The 16,686-nt window shown below is 36.2% G+C and overlaps 1 protein-coding gene across 1 annotated transcript in view; it reads right to left on the bottom strand.

Annotated features, from left to right (window-relative positions):
- Positions 1-16,686, bottom strand: part of LOC137036467 (TBC1 domain family member 8) — a 43,468-nt gene that overhangs the window by 6,414 nt on the left and 20,368 nt on the right. The window contains exons 4-15 of the mRNA XM_067410648.1: positions 15,598-15,826; positions 13,967-14,207; positions 13,216-13,423; positions 11,544-11,741; positions 9,700-9,864; positions 7,914-8,064; positions 6,017-6,231; positions 4,619-4,736; positions 2,998-3,283; positions 800-905; positions 397-495; positions 241-309 (exon numbers count right to left, since the gene is read on the bottom strand). Of these exons, the coding sequence (XP_067266749.1) occupies positions 241-309; positions 397-495; positions 800-905; positions 2,998-3,283; positions 4,619-4,736; positions 6,017-6,231; positions 7,914-8,064; positions 9,700-9,864; positions 11,544-11,741; positions 13,216-13,423; positions 13,967-14,207; positions 15,598-15,826 (2,085 nt within the window). The remainder of the gene's footprint in view (positions 1-240; positions 310-396; positions 496-799; positions 906-2,997; positions 3,284-4,618; positions 4,737-6,016; positions 6,232-7,913; positions 8,065-9,699; positions 9,865-11,543; positions 11,742-13,215; positions 13,424-13,966; positions 14,208-15,597; positions 15,827-16,686) is intronic.

The following is a 16,686-nucleotide window of genomic DNA, read 5'->3' as shown; positions in this document are numbered from 1 at the left end:
ATTTGTTCGGACAGTTAGATAAAAATGTTGTCATAAATACCTTAACCAAGTGTAGTGTTTTGTTCTTCCCTCATATTTAAAATAATTAAAAAAATATCAAATATTTTGTCAGTGAAAACAAACCTCCCCTCCGGACATCACTTTTGGCCACTAGTGTATATACAATCAGACAGACTGAAGCAATGTAAACGCACAGTTTGAAGAGATCTACTCAGGCTCTTTACATGTGATCACACACACCTTGAAGAGGTCGTAGAGCTCAGACAGGTTCTCCTGCGACAGTGACACGTCTGGAGTGACCAACCGCAACTGAAAACACACCACAAACATTTAACCGCAAGAAAAACACATGCAGAAGCATTTCAGAGAGAAACTCGAGGCCGATGAAAGTCTCACCGCGTTGTCTTTGGTGGTGTCCTCGTGCGCCTGCAGCACCTGAACACGGTGGCGGCACCTCAACATCTCCAGATGCTTCACTGTCACACTCCCAAATTTCTAACAAGAAACAAAGAGGAAGATGAAGGATTGCGCTTTCTGAATCCTAACATTAAAAATGACACTTTTCAAAGTCTTAATTGTGTTTTTGGGCTCATATTTGATGAAGTTTGCATCATAGATTATAGAATTAATTTTTTGCTTTGTGTCCCTGCCTGTGAGAATTTAAAAATACTACAAAAATTAAAAATAATTCAAACTACAGTCTCATGACGGTAAGAAATATTTACAGTCTTTTTCATTTCAGGTGTGCAGGTGTGTGTAACTGTGTCCCGTGATGATGCGGTTCGGCAGACACACACACCTCGTACGCTTCAGTAATGAGAGTGGTGATGTGGAGATGCTGAGAAGCTCCTGCGTCTTCAGGACAAACATGTGACTCGTCCTCATGTCTGACCTGCTCAAGGAAACTAACACACACACACGAGATCACATCACCTGTTTAAAACTACACAAACGGATGGAGGGAAGATACACTGTAAATATCATTAAAGATCATTAATGCACGAATATGAGAGTCTTCAGACAGAGAGGATTTGATCACTCATTTACACTTCAGCAGAACAAAGTTGATAAGATTAATTCATTTGTGTGAATTATTTCAAAATGTCCATTTCAATTAACTGATTAATAACTTATTAAAAAATGATTGTGTGTCATTTTTCATATATTAAAATGTTTAGTAAATATCTGTTGGTAAACTTTGCTGTGTATGACTATGTATAGTTATCTTGGTGCATGTAATTAAAATGATTAAACATTAAATATTTAATGATTAATTGAAATGATGATAAAAACAATGAAATATTGGTGCATATAAATGAAAATGATTAAATATGAAATATTTAATGATAAATACAATTATTAATGAAAAATGATTATAAAATATTGATGAAATGTTGGTGCTTATAAATGAAAATATGAAATATTGGTGCATATAAATGAAAGTGATTAAATATGAAATATCTGATGATTAATTGAAATGATGAAATGAAAAAAAGATTAAATATAATGAAATATTGGTGCATATAATTAAAAAAAAAATTTAAAAGATTTATGAAAAAATGATTAAATATGAAAAACTGATGCATATAAATGAAAAATATTTAAATATAAAATATTGGTGCATTTAAATGAAAATGATTCAATATGAAATCTTTAATGATTCATTGAAATGACTAAAAATTAAATATGAGATATTGGCACATATAAATAAGAAATATTTAATGAAATGATTAATGAGAAATGATTAAATATAAAATATTGGTGCATTAAAAAAAGATTAAATATTGAATGATTAATTGAAATGAGTTATGAAAAATGATTAAATATAATGAAATATTGGTGCATGAAATTAAAAAAAGATTAAATATTGAATGATTAATTGAAATTAATTATGAAAAAAATGATTAAATATGAAAAGCCAGTGGATGTAAATGAAAATATAAAAAAAAATGAATGCATGTAAATTAAAATGATTAAATGAAAAGCTTAATGAAAAATATTTAAATATAAAAAATTGATGCATGTAAATGAAAATGATTAAATATTAAATATTTAATGATTAAATGAAAAGATTAATGAAAAATATTTAAATATAAAATATTGGTTCATATAAATGAAAATATTAAATATGAAATATTTAATAATTGAAATAATACAAAAAATTAAATATTGAATGATTCATGAAAAATGATTAAATATGAAATACTGGTGAATATAAATGAAAATGATTAAATATGAAATATTTAATGATTAATTGAAATGACTAAAAAAATTATTAAATATGAGATATTGGCACATATAAATAAGAAATATTTAATGAAATGATTAATGAAAAATGATTAAATATAAAATATTGGTGCATTAAATTAAAAAAAGATTAAATATTGCATGATTAATTTAAATTAGTTATGAAAAAAATGATTAAATATGAAATATTATTTAATTGAAATAAAATAATGCAAAAATGATTAAATATAAAATATTGGTGCATTAAATTAAAAAAAGATTAAATATTGAATGATTAATTGAAATGAATTATGAAAAAATGATTAAATATGAAAAGCCGGTGGATGTAAATGAAATTAAATATTAAAAAAATGTATGCATGTAAATGAAAATTATTAAATATGAAATATTTAATGATTAAATGAAAAGATTAATTAAAAATATTTAAATATAAAATATTGGTGCATATAAATGAAAATATTAAATATGAAATATTTAATAATTGAAATAATTAATAAAAAAGGTTAAATATTGAATGATTAATGAAAAATGATTAAATATGAAATATTGGTGCATATAAATGAAAATATTAAATATGATTCTTCCTTGAGTTCATTTAGTTAAAACATGCCTTGATTATTACTGTATTTTACTTCTTTACATGAAGCATTTTGAATCTACTTGAATTCAATGACTGATTGGTTCAAATGCTTCCTCTCCTCTGACTGAACATCATGCTGCCCGAGGTTATTTTAGCAGGCAGTGAATCACCTGGTCAGTATCATCAGGGCGTGCCCGTCATCTGTGCACGAGCTCAGCTCGGCTACATTAGCGTCCAGCACCGCCAGGCCGATCTGGAAGATTGATCTGATCCCGCAGTAGAAGAAGCAGTCGAGGACACACAGAGCGCTGCGGAACGGGAGCACGCTCACGAACAGAGTCAGGAACCACGTGAGGGACGCCGACGCCAGCGGGGAGAGGTCAGGGACATGGTCAGCCAGCTCCGGCAGCCGTTCACGGACCAGCTCCTCAAACACAGACTGATCCACCTGAGCTCCTGAGCGAGAGGAAGTGACATCACAGAGGGTCGTGAAGAGCCGAACCAACACAGACCAAAACACATTTGAGCAGTTTTAATCTACAGACACTCCTAGTTTCTGTATGTCGAGTTTCAGGATTTTAAAACAATAAACTAAAGATAACTTTTCTGTTTCTCATTCACTGAAGGAAATGGATTTTTACAAATATTTACATGATTGGAAAAATGTATTTAATTTCCATGACTGTTCCAGGCTTCCTCTAATATTCATGTTTTCCAAGACCATATGAATCCTGGTTCTTCAAAAACAAAAACAGTTGGAGAGAAGGTGAATTAAAATAAGAAATATCTTGCTTTTTAATTGTTTTATCTTATTTCAATGCTTTTTTGTCTCACTTGAGGCCCTCTAATAGAGAAACACTTCTTAGCAAAAGCAAAATATCACTTTTTTCCCAACTTTTTTCCCCAATAACAGTGTTATTTTAGTATCGTTGATATACTATTATACTTATCAATAGTTTGAATTAGGGATGTGCAACAATTAATCGCGATAAAAGTCTGTGTTTACATAATATATGTGCGTGTTCTGTGTATAATAATTATATTATATATATATATGTGTGTAAAAACATTTATATGTAATAAAATATATAGAAATGTATATATTTATTTAAACATGCATATATTTCTTAAGTTTATACATGCAAACATATTTTATTTTGCAAATGATTAATCGCGATTAATCATTGCACATCCCTGGTTTGAATTAGTAATTTTTTTCTGTTTTTCTTTTTTGTTCTCATTTTAGTAATTTTCTTGTGTTTTTGTCATTTTTATTATTAATAATTATTATTAATAATAATAATTTTATTATTATTTTATTATTAATTTTGTCTTTTTTTTACTAATAGGTCTTTATTTTAGTATTTTTAGTACATCGACTAAAAAAAAAGAAAGAAAAAAAAATGTTTCTTTGTGAACTAGCTGAAATAAAATAAATGTATGTTTTTTGTAATATTTTATAATTTCAGTTCAAATGTATTTAATTTCAAGGAACAAAACATGTTCTCTTTATGGATTGAGTTTAACTACAAGAAAACGAGAAATGTTTCCTTAACTGGCAACTAGCTGAAATAAAATAAATGTAATTTTTTTATGTTTTATTTCAGTTTATTTCACATTTTTATGTCAGTTAAATTTGATTTAATTTCAAGTAACCATTTTTATTTAGTTTTAGTTAATGATCAAAACCTAATTTCTGAAATTGATCTGAATCAGTTCCCTTCAAAACATTTCAAAGGCATTTCCTACCTCATATTGGCAGATACAGAGAGATAATAATCACACACACACCGATGACTCTGCGGTTGAAGTAGTCGGGCAGCATCCGCTCACACACAGTGACCAGCAGCCAGAAAGCTTCTTCTTCTTTAGTGTACAACAGCATCACAGACGCCAAGATGTTCATGGACTACAGAGAAGACAAATTTAATGCACAAGGTTTATGTAACATCCATGTGTAGAGTTTTTATAATCACTTTTATGGCTTTTTTAAGACCTTTTTTAAGACAAAGTAGGGAAATGTCTATGGTAACATCCTAAAGAAATCATGTGACTTTAGTATGTGTATATTTGCTAGAGTTGCTTCCTGTGATTTTACAAGTGAGGATGCGAAACATTTTGTTTCTTTTTTTTTGTAGTCCAGTGATTTTAAATAAAGAGTTTTTTGAACATTTTATTACCTGAATGTTTTAAAAAGTCTTAAACCATAAAATGACAGTAAAAACCATGATTTACAGTTCATATAATACACGTTTAGACAAAAACAGGAAGTTTTATAAGAGTCTAAACCTCACATTTTAGCCTTTAAACTATTTAAGAAAAGGGATGAGTAGAAATTTTAAAATGATTATATTTATACTCTGATGAATATACAGTATTTAATACATATATAATGACTGTCATTATTATTAAATTTTATACAAATATAAACTTTTTTTTAAATCTAATTATGCCGATTAATCACATATTAATCACATTTGGCAGAGACATAACCCCCAAAAGATATTTTAAAGTCATCATTGTGTTAAATGAGAAAAGCATCAAATAGACAATACAAAAAGTAGCTTTAGAAAGAAATATTTTATTTTTATTTAACATAGTATTTATTACAAATAAACGTTTAGGCTACAACAGTCATGAATTGCTGCATCTGAATATATTTACAGACCAAAATCCTTCAAAATATCTTCCTTCATGTTGTGCAAAAGAAATAAAGTCAGGTTTGAAGTAATGAAGGTGAGTAAACATAAATAAACAGAATTTTCGTTTTTGGTCATACTATTCTCAAAATAGGAAATTATTTATTTTAATGAAATTATACTAAAACTGCCAGTAGGTGGTGGTAATGAGTGAGTCATTGAGTCAATTCATTCAAACGGCTGATTCATTCAGGAATTAAGTAAACAGCTCTCTTTATGAATGAGTCATTGAATCACTGGTTCACTCGACTGATTCACTGATTCATTCAGAAACAGTTCTGCTCTGGTTATACATGTAATATTTTCCTTGGAAAAAGACAATATTGTGTCTAAAACATTAACTTCTTATTTATTGAACTTTTGTGGAGTGTAAGAGTTTTTTTGCTTCAACCTGCAGCGACCCTGATTACAGTGACTTATCATAATTATCTAATTAGTGCACGAGTGTTTTGGCATCTCACTCATCACTTGTGCTAATGAGCGAACTCACCTGACAGTATCCGATGGTGGGGTTTCGGTAGGCGTAGGCGGTGAGGACCCTGCGGAGGGCGGAGATTCCCGTTTCGTTCTGGAAGGCCGGATGCTCCGGCAGCGAGCGATGCAGATCTCGCTCTATTTCCTCTGTGGCGATGCTCGTTTCCCCCCTGCATTTCTCCAGCAGATCAGCGTAGTAGTTCGGATGAGCTGCCAGCGAGGAACTCGCGTCTGAGGGTCAGATGTTACACAAACATAAAAATCAGATCAAGTAATAATTCTATTGAAATTAAAAACAAATAAGGCAAAGTTTCATGGCTATAAGAAGACCATTTTAATCTATGGACACTCCTAGTTTCTGTATGCTGAGTTTCAGGATTCCAGTTTTTAGAATGTTTAGAATGTTCTTCCCACTCTTTTTAAACATTGAATTTAAAGGTACAATATGTCATATTTTCTATCCGCTAGAGGGCTTTTCAAAGCAAAGGCGTAGTTCGATGACGCCAAGTTTGAGCGTGGAATCTCACATCATCACAGCCGGTGGAAACAATCGGGAACGGACTCGGGAAGAAATCATGTTCATGGATGTGATTATTAACTTTACTGTAGTATGAAGCAGAGCAGGAGTGAGTGTTGTGGAGCTGAACGAGGAGCTGGAGCGATTGATCAACACACGCCTCACGAGCAGCGGGACTTTTATTATGACACAGTCGCCGCTGCCGCTTTTCCGGTCATGAGTATGAGGTAACACAGCTCTGTTTATCATATTAGATACATTTGAGAGTGTTGAAAATGATGTTATAACGTTACTCTGTGCGTTCGCTCGGCGGCTGCTGTGAGACACTGTTACACACTGCAGTAAGATAGATCCATTTTACAATATCATATTAAATGCTGGATGATTGTGTTGATAAATGGCATGCAATTCATTTTAAAACATATTGTATGATGGAGAAAATGCTGTATTACTGTTACTAAAAATAAAGCTGCATCTGATTATGCTATGTTAGCTACTTCACAAAATAGTGTTTTTCTCTGAGGCATGGTAAAGCATGAGACTCGCAAAACATCAAGAAAATTAGATTTAAACAATAAGACTAAACGTGTTGAGCTATATAACAATAATTCGGTTTCTGTCTATAAATATATCAAAACAGTTTATTAAAACATGTAAATATTAAAGCGTCTTTGGTGTTTCCATGGTTACTACTAACTAAAACCGGAAACCGAGGGTAACGCGGGTATGATGACGCAATCGACAGACGACTCCTCACACGTCCCGGAGCCTTGATTAAAATTGCAAATTTCTTACGATTTACAAATAGTTGCAAACATTTGGGATATTTTAAGTACTCAAGTGAACAAAATATATAACACTGGCCTAGTGGTTTTTGGATATTTTACTGCAAAAAATCTTACATATTGCACCTTTAAAAGGACTTTTCTGGTCATTTGTGATTTACTGAAAATGATTGAAGAAAAAAATACTTTATATCACAATTTCTACCCAAGTGAGAGCATGACTGGAAAAAAATGCATATTCGTATTAAAAAATGCCCATGGTGTTTTAATTTCCAAGACGATGAGAGGGTGAATTAAAGTAAGAAAGGTGCAACAAACAGATGCACACAACACATATGCAGAGGAATATTAATGACTAATGTAAATTTTCCATGCTATTTTAAAGTTAGTTACAAAATTGAGTAACATATGGGAGATTCCATTAAACTATATGAGCGTGCTGCATGTTATAAAACTCCAGACTGTGTGTTTATATATATAAACACTTCTACAGAAGGGGAAGTGAGACACTGCACATATATAGAGTAACTGTAAACAACACTATGGAAGTGACTTTCTTTTGTTCCGTGTCACCCGGCCAACTTCTCTCTCGCATCTTTCCCATCTCTCACCTGAGAAATGGAGCCACAGCTCCCCGCGCAGAGACTCCGGGATCCCCAGCGCCACCAGATTGCGGATTTTATCGGTGCGGAACATGTGAACGCCACGACCAAACTCAGTGAAGTGATCGTCCCATAAACGCTCTCTGACCTGCTCTGTGTTCTGATGGAGACAAAAACACAAATTTCACACCAAGATCCAACAAGAAATGATTTGCATGAACAGCATGTGCACTTTGCATAAATCGTATTTTTAGATGCGTTTCCAATGTTGTTAACCAAGACCTTGGCATTAAATTACAGTAAACTAGTGGATGTGATGACATCTTGTGTAATTAATCTCATTATTTTTTCCTCTTTTAAAAAGTTATAGAAATACTATCACGCATTTTTTCTTTTGCTTTTGGAGCAAATGGGAACGCTAAAAAACGTGTTTGTTGTAGTTTCTGTTCACCACTATAGAAGCCAATTATTGTAATGCATCCTGTAATTTTGAAGTTGATTTAATTTTGATTGTCCACATCTTAGTTAAACCTGATAACTGTCTCATCATTTCAAATTCACTGCATTATTTTATAATAAAACCTTTTTCCAATCTTGACAAAACACGTATCATTGGAAAGATATGAGACTCAAGGTTTCCTATTTGGCCACTGTTTTGTGATACAAGTGACTATTTTTGGTATAGCGCCTAAACAAAATCTCAATTTTTGTGATTTTATGGAGCCCCTAAAGAGACATGGTGATGGAAAACAATATGACATAGGAGGAAAAATTACATTTCAATGCTGGAAAAAAATATGAAAAGAAATATATTTTAATGCTTTTGCATTCGCTTGCAAAGAAATCATAATGTTTATGAGTGAAGGCAAAGTTTCCTGGGAGAATGCACCTCCCAGGAAACTTTGCCTTCACTCATAAACATTATGATTTCTTTGCAAGCGAATGCAAAATTATTAAAATATATTTCTTTTCATATTTTTTCCATCACAATGTCCCTTTAGGGGTACGATATCAACTTTTAGAACACAACTTTGTAAATCGGTACTTCCGCCTTCGTCACGCGTGACCTTTCCAACATGATTACGTAATGCGTGGCACATCGCAGAGCAGTGCAAGATGAGCATTTGTGGAAAAAAGGTATATATATATATATATATATATATATATATATATATATATATATATATATATATATATATATATATATATATATATATATATATATATATATATATTTTTTTTTTTAGAAAATGGCTGATGGTTTCTCTAGATAAGACTCTTATTCCTCGTCTGGGATCATGTAGAGCTCTTTGAAGCTGCACTGAAACTGACATTTGGACCTTCAACCCATTGAACCCCAGTGAAGTCCACTATATGGAGAAAAATCCTTTTCCTTCATTTCTTTTCAACTGAAGAAAGAAAGACATGAACATCTTGGATGACATGGAGGTGAGCAAATTATCAGGAAATTGTGAATTAATCCTTTAAACCAAACAGTTGATGGAGCCCATTGACTTCCATAGTAGGAAAAAAATACTATGGAGTCGACTGTTTGATTTTCGACATTCTTCATCTTTTGTGTTCAGCAGAAGAAAGAAACTCATACAGGTTTGGAACAACTTGAGGGTGAGTAAATGATGACCGAAGTTTCATTTTTGGGTGAACTGTCCCTTTAAGTTCAGATCTACATATGTGTAAAAGGGGGTGATAGTTAACAGGTTCACTCCATCTGTTCAGATATTTGATGCAAATGATCTTCACCACAGCAAAGACAATCTCAGGCTTGTGTACTCACACATGTTTTGTGGTTGGAGTCTGATTGGCTGGGGTGGAATGTGGAAATGAGGGCGTCCGTGAGGACAGTGTGACGCAGAGCTTTATCAGAGATGATGACGCTGCCGTCCTCTTCGTCAGACTGGACGGTGTCGTAACAGAAGGTGTAATACGGTGTGGTGGAGATCTAGAAGACAGAAAACACACACCGCAGTCTAAAACATGGTTTTTGCGGGTATAATTTATTGTCATTTTCCTGTTTATTACTGTGAAGCTGCTTTGAAATGATCTGCATTGCATAAAACGCTTCAGAAGTAAAGCTGACTAAAACATGCTTAATGTTGCATGACAACTGTTATGAAAACTGCCATGCTTAATACCTCTCAACAACTGTTCTAAATTAAGAAAGTGAACATTTAATGAACTAGACAGAGTTTCACTTCCTGAGATGAGCTAAAAGCACAGGAAGTGATGTTCTGACAATAGACAAATAGTAAAATAAATGATTGTGCTTTAGTTTCACTATTATATCACGGTAACTGTAGATCAGCAGAAATCACAATATAGATAAGAGATAATAAAAATATAGAAAATATAGTCAAATAAATGATTTTGCTTCAGTTTCACAATTATGTCATAGTATCAGCAGAACTGTAGCACGAGGTGTTGATGGCAACATATCATGAAATCTGACTTTTTTCGTGTTTAAGTGATATAATCTGGTCCCCGGTTCATCAACTCCACAGCAACTACATAATTTGTAGTTAGAAAAGTTGTAACTTCTTCCTGAGTCTCTCCATCAGTGTCGACTCCGGTTTGAACAATGTAAGGCTGAACACTTTCATCATTTTGGCTGCGTGAGATTCTCCAGCTTTGTTGTTGTTGAGCTGTTAAAGCTCCGCCCTCTTCTGGAAAGTGGAGCTCATTTGCATTTAAAGGGACACACACAACGGCGTGTTTTTGCTCACACCCAAATATGAGCAAATTTGACAAGCTATAATAAATGATCTGTGGGGGATTTTGAGCTGAAACTTCACAGACACATTCTGGAGACACCAGAGACTGATATTACATCTTGTGAAAGAGCATTATAGGTCACATTTATCAATACTGTTCCACCTCTTGATGATATTAATATCTATAGGGCTGCCTGACTAACTAACTAATAAAATTTTGGTCGACTAAGCCTTTTCTAGTCGACTAACGAACTAGGGGGCAACCCTAAATACCTCCATATTTATTTGCTAAATGTGCATGTATCATGTGCAGAGATATCTCCCATGCACTGATGAATTATTACTTGTGACCTATTCTAATATGTACAAAGGTTTGAAGTAGGAACAGGGCAGTTTGTAAATGTCAAAGATTGAATATCACGGATCAGGAGCATCTCACTGATAGCTATTAAAGGGGTCCTATTGTGCTTTTTTCCACGTTCATCTTTCTTTAGTGTGCATGAAAAAGCTCTGAGTTATTCTCTATATCAGTGTAGTCTTGAGTTTTCTTCCAGGATTGAAAACGTCACAATATTCTTCATTAAAATAATTAATATGCAGAATAAAGGGGCGGGGCCTAGTTGAGTTAGTTGAGTAGTGTGTTGAAACTGGCAGGTCATTTCCCAAACACCAATCACAACACACTGCTCCAGCTGACCAATCAGAGCACATTGTGCTTTTCAGAAGGAGGGGCTTCATAGAGACAGGAACCAAACAGAGCGTTACTGACAGACTGGGAAGAGAAGAGCTGCAACAATGAGAATATGAGGAGAATAATCAAAATTCAAGCATGAAAACCTGTTCTAGTAGAGCCCAAAAACAACATCAACAGACTAAACTGGGATGATACACGGTATGATGTTAAGAGTACCGTGGATTTCTTGCGTTGGTCGTGTCCACGGATCATATTCTGTTCCCAGTGCAGAGCTCGCAGTCGGTCTCTGACGTTCTCCACCAACTCATCACGATGAAGCAGCTCGATTAGCTGGAATGCACGCTTACACCGTACGCTAATGATGACGGGGTTGGGCAGAGCGCTGGTGCTCTCAGCCTTCTCAATGCAGAGGATCTGCGCAAACACACACAGATTTCATTAATACATCTTCTCTGCTAATGGATAAAAATCACAAAATTCCGACTTCGTATCTCGCAACTCCGGCTTCGTATCTCGCAACTCCGGCTTCGTATCTCGCAACTCCGGCTTCGTATCTCGCAACTCCGGCTTCGTATCTCGCAACTCCGGCTTCGTATCTCGCAACTCCGGCTTCGTATCTCGCAACTCCGGCTTCGTATCTCGCAACTCCGTCCTATCTCGCAACTCCGGCTTCGTATCTCGCAACTCCGGCTTCGTATCTCGCAACTCCGGCTTCGTATCTCGCAACTCCGGCCGTATCTCGCAACTCCGGCTTCGTATCTCGCAACTCCGGCCGTATCTCGCAACTCCGGCCGTATCTCGCAACTCCGGCCGTATCTCGCAACTCCGGCCGTATCTCGCAACTCCGGCCGTATCTCGCAACTCCGGCCGTATCTCGCAACTCCGGCCGTATCTCGCAACTCCGGCTTCGTATCTCGCAACTCCGGCTTCGTATCTCGCAACTCCGGCTTCGTATCTCGCAACTCCGGCCGTATCTATCTCGCAACTCCGGCTTCGTATCTCGCAACTCCGGCCGTATCTCGCAACTCCGGCCGTATCTCGCAACTCCGGCTTCGTATCTCGCAACTCCGGCCGTATCTCGCAACTCCGGCTTCGTATCTCGCAACTCCGGCCGTATCTCGCAACTCCGGCCGTATCTCGCAACTCCGGCCGTATCTCGCAACTCCGGCCGTATCTCGCAACTCCGGCCGTATCTCGCAACTCCGGCCGTATCTCGCAACTCCGGCCGTATCTCGCAACTCCGGCTTCGTATCTCGCAACTCCGGCTTCGTATCTCGCAACTCCGGCTTCGTATCTCGCAACTCCGGCTTCGTATCTCGCAACTCCGACTTCGTATCTCGCAACTCCGACTTCGTATCTCGCAACTCCGACTTCGTATCTCGCAACTCCGACTTCGTATCTCGCAACTCCGACTTCGTATCTCGCAACTCCGACTTCGTATCTCGCAACTCCGACTTCGTATCTCGCAACTCCGACTTACTTTATATCACGCAAATCCGACTTTACATCTCGCAATCCCGACTTCATAACTCGCAATCCCGACTTCATAACTCGCAATCCCGACTTCATATGGAAACAAGCTTCCATACAAAAGGGCATTATTGATACATTTATATGATACTTTTATAGTACATTTTTCATGCTTTTTGACGCTTGAAAGTTGAGTTGAAACAAGCAGCTCTGACATACTACTGAACATTCACACACACAAAAATAATAATACAGCCTGGATAAAAATAAATGATGACAGAACATTAATTTTGGGTGAACAATTCCTAAATTTACATGTATGCATTTAGCAGGAGACGCTTTTATCCAAAGTGACTATTCCTATAACATGGTTACCAAGCAGTTCATAAGCTTGAACGACATGTAATGGCGTTCGCACCTCTGCGAGGGGTATGATGAGAGTACACGGGCCCTCCTCACGGCTGTTAAAGCACAAATACCCGTCTGTGGTGTAGACGGTGCCCGGCGTGTGGCAGCGGGCATGAGGAGTCCAAACCGAGCATGACATCACTTCCCGTAGACGCTCGGACCGCGGCAAGCCAAAGAGAGAGAGCACGTACTGACGGAGAGCCTGCTCCTCCAAAACCCTGAAACCGACACAAACAGAAACAACTTCATGCAACGTTTCCGAAACATCAAAGGAGCAGAGACAGAACAAACCCTGCTGCGCTATAAATACACTCGTGCTGCTTTCACAACCCACAACTCATGACTTAACTGTTTAATTCACATGCTGGTATATTGGAGGTTTATAGTTTAAAGCTGACTTTAAATATTGTACATATAAATAAAGTTTATTGTTATCATTATTAATCATCCATTAACAGATTTAATGCAACTGCTGTTCCAAATCTCTATGAAACACCAGAAGACACTTTAACATCTCTTTATTTCTGTTGTTTTCATTTCTGCTTTACTTGTTTTCACTCTTTCTCATACATCTACTTCCCCTTTAGCAGAGGAAGTATATTAGAATCAAAACCCTGCTGATGATTGGCTGGATGGAAGATGGATGCAACAGATGATTCACTGAAGCTACATGAACTAAACATGTTCTCCAGCATGATGGAAGAAGAACAAAACACATGAGCTAATCTAGTATCTGATGTACTGTATATGTGAAGCATTACCTCTTGGTAATGTTCGTGGAGTCCTGCAGGGATTTGTCGAGTGTGAGTCCGCCGCTGTCCAGCAGCCTGCGGAGGGCGATATCAGCCAGCTGACACATGACCTTCATCACCTCCTCCACGTTCAGAAACATGGAGAATTCCCTCTGTTTCCGTCTCGTGTGAACGCGGATCACGTCTGTCAGCAAACCCACCGACACGCGTTCCAGCCGCGTCACTTCGGCCCAGGGAACTAACAGCTTCACTGCGCACAAAAACAACGCTTGAGTTACACATAGTTATTTTTTCAATAACTATTAAAGGTGCCCAAGAATGCTTTTTCACAAGATGTAATATAAGTCTAAGGTGTCTCCTGAATGTGTCTGTGAAGTTTCAGCTCAAAATACCCCATAGATTATTTTTAATTAATTTTTTTAACTGCTTATTTTGGGGCATCATTAACTACACACTGATTTTGGCAGCGCGCCGCCCCTTTAATTCGCCTGCTCCCTGCCACACCAGCTCTCGATTATATTACAGCGCATTCACACAGCTAATATAACACTCAAATGGATCTTTACAAGATGTTCGTCATGCATGCTGCATGCATGCTTCGAATTATGTGAGTAAAGTATTTATTTTGATGTTTACGTTTGATTTTGTATGAGTTTGAGGCTATGCTCTGTGGCTAACGGCTAATGCTACACTGTTGGAGAGATTTATAAAGAATGAAGTTGTGTTTATGAATTATACAGACTGCAAGTGTTTAAAAATGAAAATAACGACGGCTCTTGTCTCCGTGAATACAGTAAGAAACGATGGTAACTTTAACCACATTTAACAGTACATTAGCAACATGCTAATGAAACATTTAGAAAGACAATTTACAAATATCACTAAAAATATCATGATATCATGGATCATGTCAGTTATTATTGCTCCATCTGCCATTTTTCGCTGTTGTTCTTGCTTGCTTACCTAGTCTGATGATTCAGCTGTGCACAGATCCAGACGTTAATACTGGCTGCCCTTGTCTAATGCCTTGAACATGAGCTGGCATATGCAAATATTGGGGGCGTACATATTAATGATCCCGACTGTTACATAACAGTCTGTGTTATGTTGAGATCCGAGTGTTTTCCGGAAGTCTTTTAAACAAATGAGATTTACATAAGAAGGAGGAAACAATGGGGTTTGAAACTCGCTGTATGTCATTTCCATGTTTTGAACTCTTGTTATTCAACTATGCCGAGGTAAATTCAATTTTTAATTCTAGGGCACCTTTAATTAAATTAATGCGTTAAAATCGACAGCCCAGAATTCATATACATTCTGCCCATTACATCATTACTAAATCATGACGCGCCTGGTCTACTTTCATTTAAATCATCTTTTATCACTAAAGTTCAAAAGATTTTTTTTAAATATATTTGATCTGCTCACTGCATTTATTTGATTTGTTTTCTAAGTGAATATCTAGTAAAGTGTAATTTATTCCAGTGATCAAAGCTGAATTTTCAGCATCATTACTCCAGTCTTCAGTGTCACATGATCCTTCAGAAATCATTCTAATATGATGATTTGATGCTCATTTATGATTATTATCAATGTTGAAAACTGTTGTGTACAATTATTTATATTTATAAAGTTCTCACCTTCTTTGCCCAGCAGGAAGGAGTAGAAGGCAATGTGGTTGGTGGTGAGGTACAGTGAGCCCTGGCGTGGCACATGACCTTTCCAGCAGCAGCAGGAGTAATGCGTGACCAGTTTCTCTCGTTGAGGGAGACCGAAGCGCTGCTCGAACCTCGCCAGGTCTTCCCGGAAGCGTGCCGGATCATCCTCGCCTGCAGCCTGACCGCCCAAAACCTCCTCAGCTATTAAACCCTGTGAGCATGCATAAAAACATCAAGAGAATTAGAGTCTGGACTGAACTGATAGCCTCTTAAAGGGGTCATGAACTGCATTGTTTATAATGTTTCCTGCGGTGCACTTATAATGTTAGTATGCTTTTTACATCAAAAATGATCACAATTTAGAAATAAAAGGCATTTTTCCTACCCTGATTTTCTCCTCTGATTTGAACGCTCTGTTTTAAGGGGCGTGTCTGTTATGAGACTTCAGTGTTAACGCCCACTGCTGTGATTGGCTGACATCTTTGCATATGAAATAGTATTACTCTCTCAAAAACTTTTAGCATGTTTTTACGATTACAGCTCTCAAGGTTAACTAATCATGAAAAGTGTTGCATTATATTTAGATCTATGGCATTATATTTAGATCGTGGCATGAAAGGTTGCAGTGATGAACACTGTAGTCGATCACATACATGTTGTTGAGCTCATGAAAGCAGTGATCTCGTCATTGAAACTCACTAATGAATGCTTTCATCATAACGAACAGTGCAAACTTGATGTAAATAAGAGATTTGTTGAATAAAACGGGTGTTTTGGTGCGAGTCCAGAACTCAGTCACTAATAAACTTTGATTGACAGCTCCAGCGATTGTTCTTTGATTAATTCCTATATATATTTTAATCATTGTTTAAATAGATTATTTTCATCTTACTAAGAGAAACAATGTGAAATTGAGCATTTTAGTCACTGGTTTGATTGACTGACACACAAAGATCATCTGACTGTACATGAATCATTAATATCAGAATGAACACAGTTACTGACATGTTGTTGCATTACTGTCGAGTTCATGTCGTAAAAGTCTGTTTGCACCGAAATGCGATTGATTTA

Source organism: Chanodichthys erythropterus, chromosome 14 (genome assembly GCF_024489055.1).
Source record: "Chanodichthys erythropterus isolate Z2021 chromosome 14, ASM2448905v1, whole genome shotgun sequence".
Lineage (NCBI taxonomy): Eukaryota > Metazoa > Chordata > Actinopteri > Cypriniformes > Xenocyprididae > Chanodichthys > Chanodichthys erythropterus.
The sequence above is the reverse complement of the archived record's forward strand: the minus strand, read 5'-3'. Positions and strand labels throughout refer to the sequence as shown.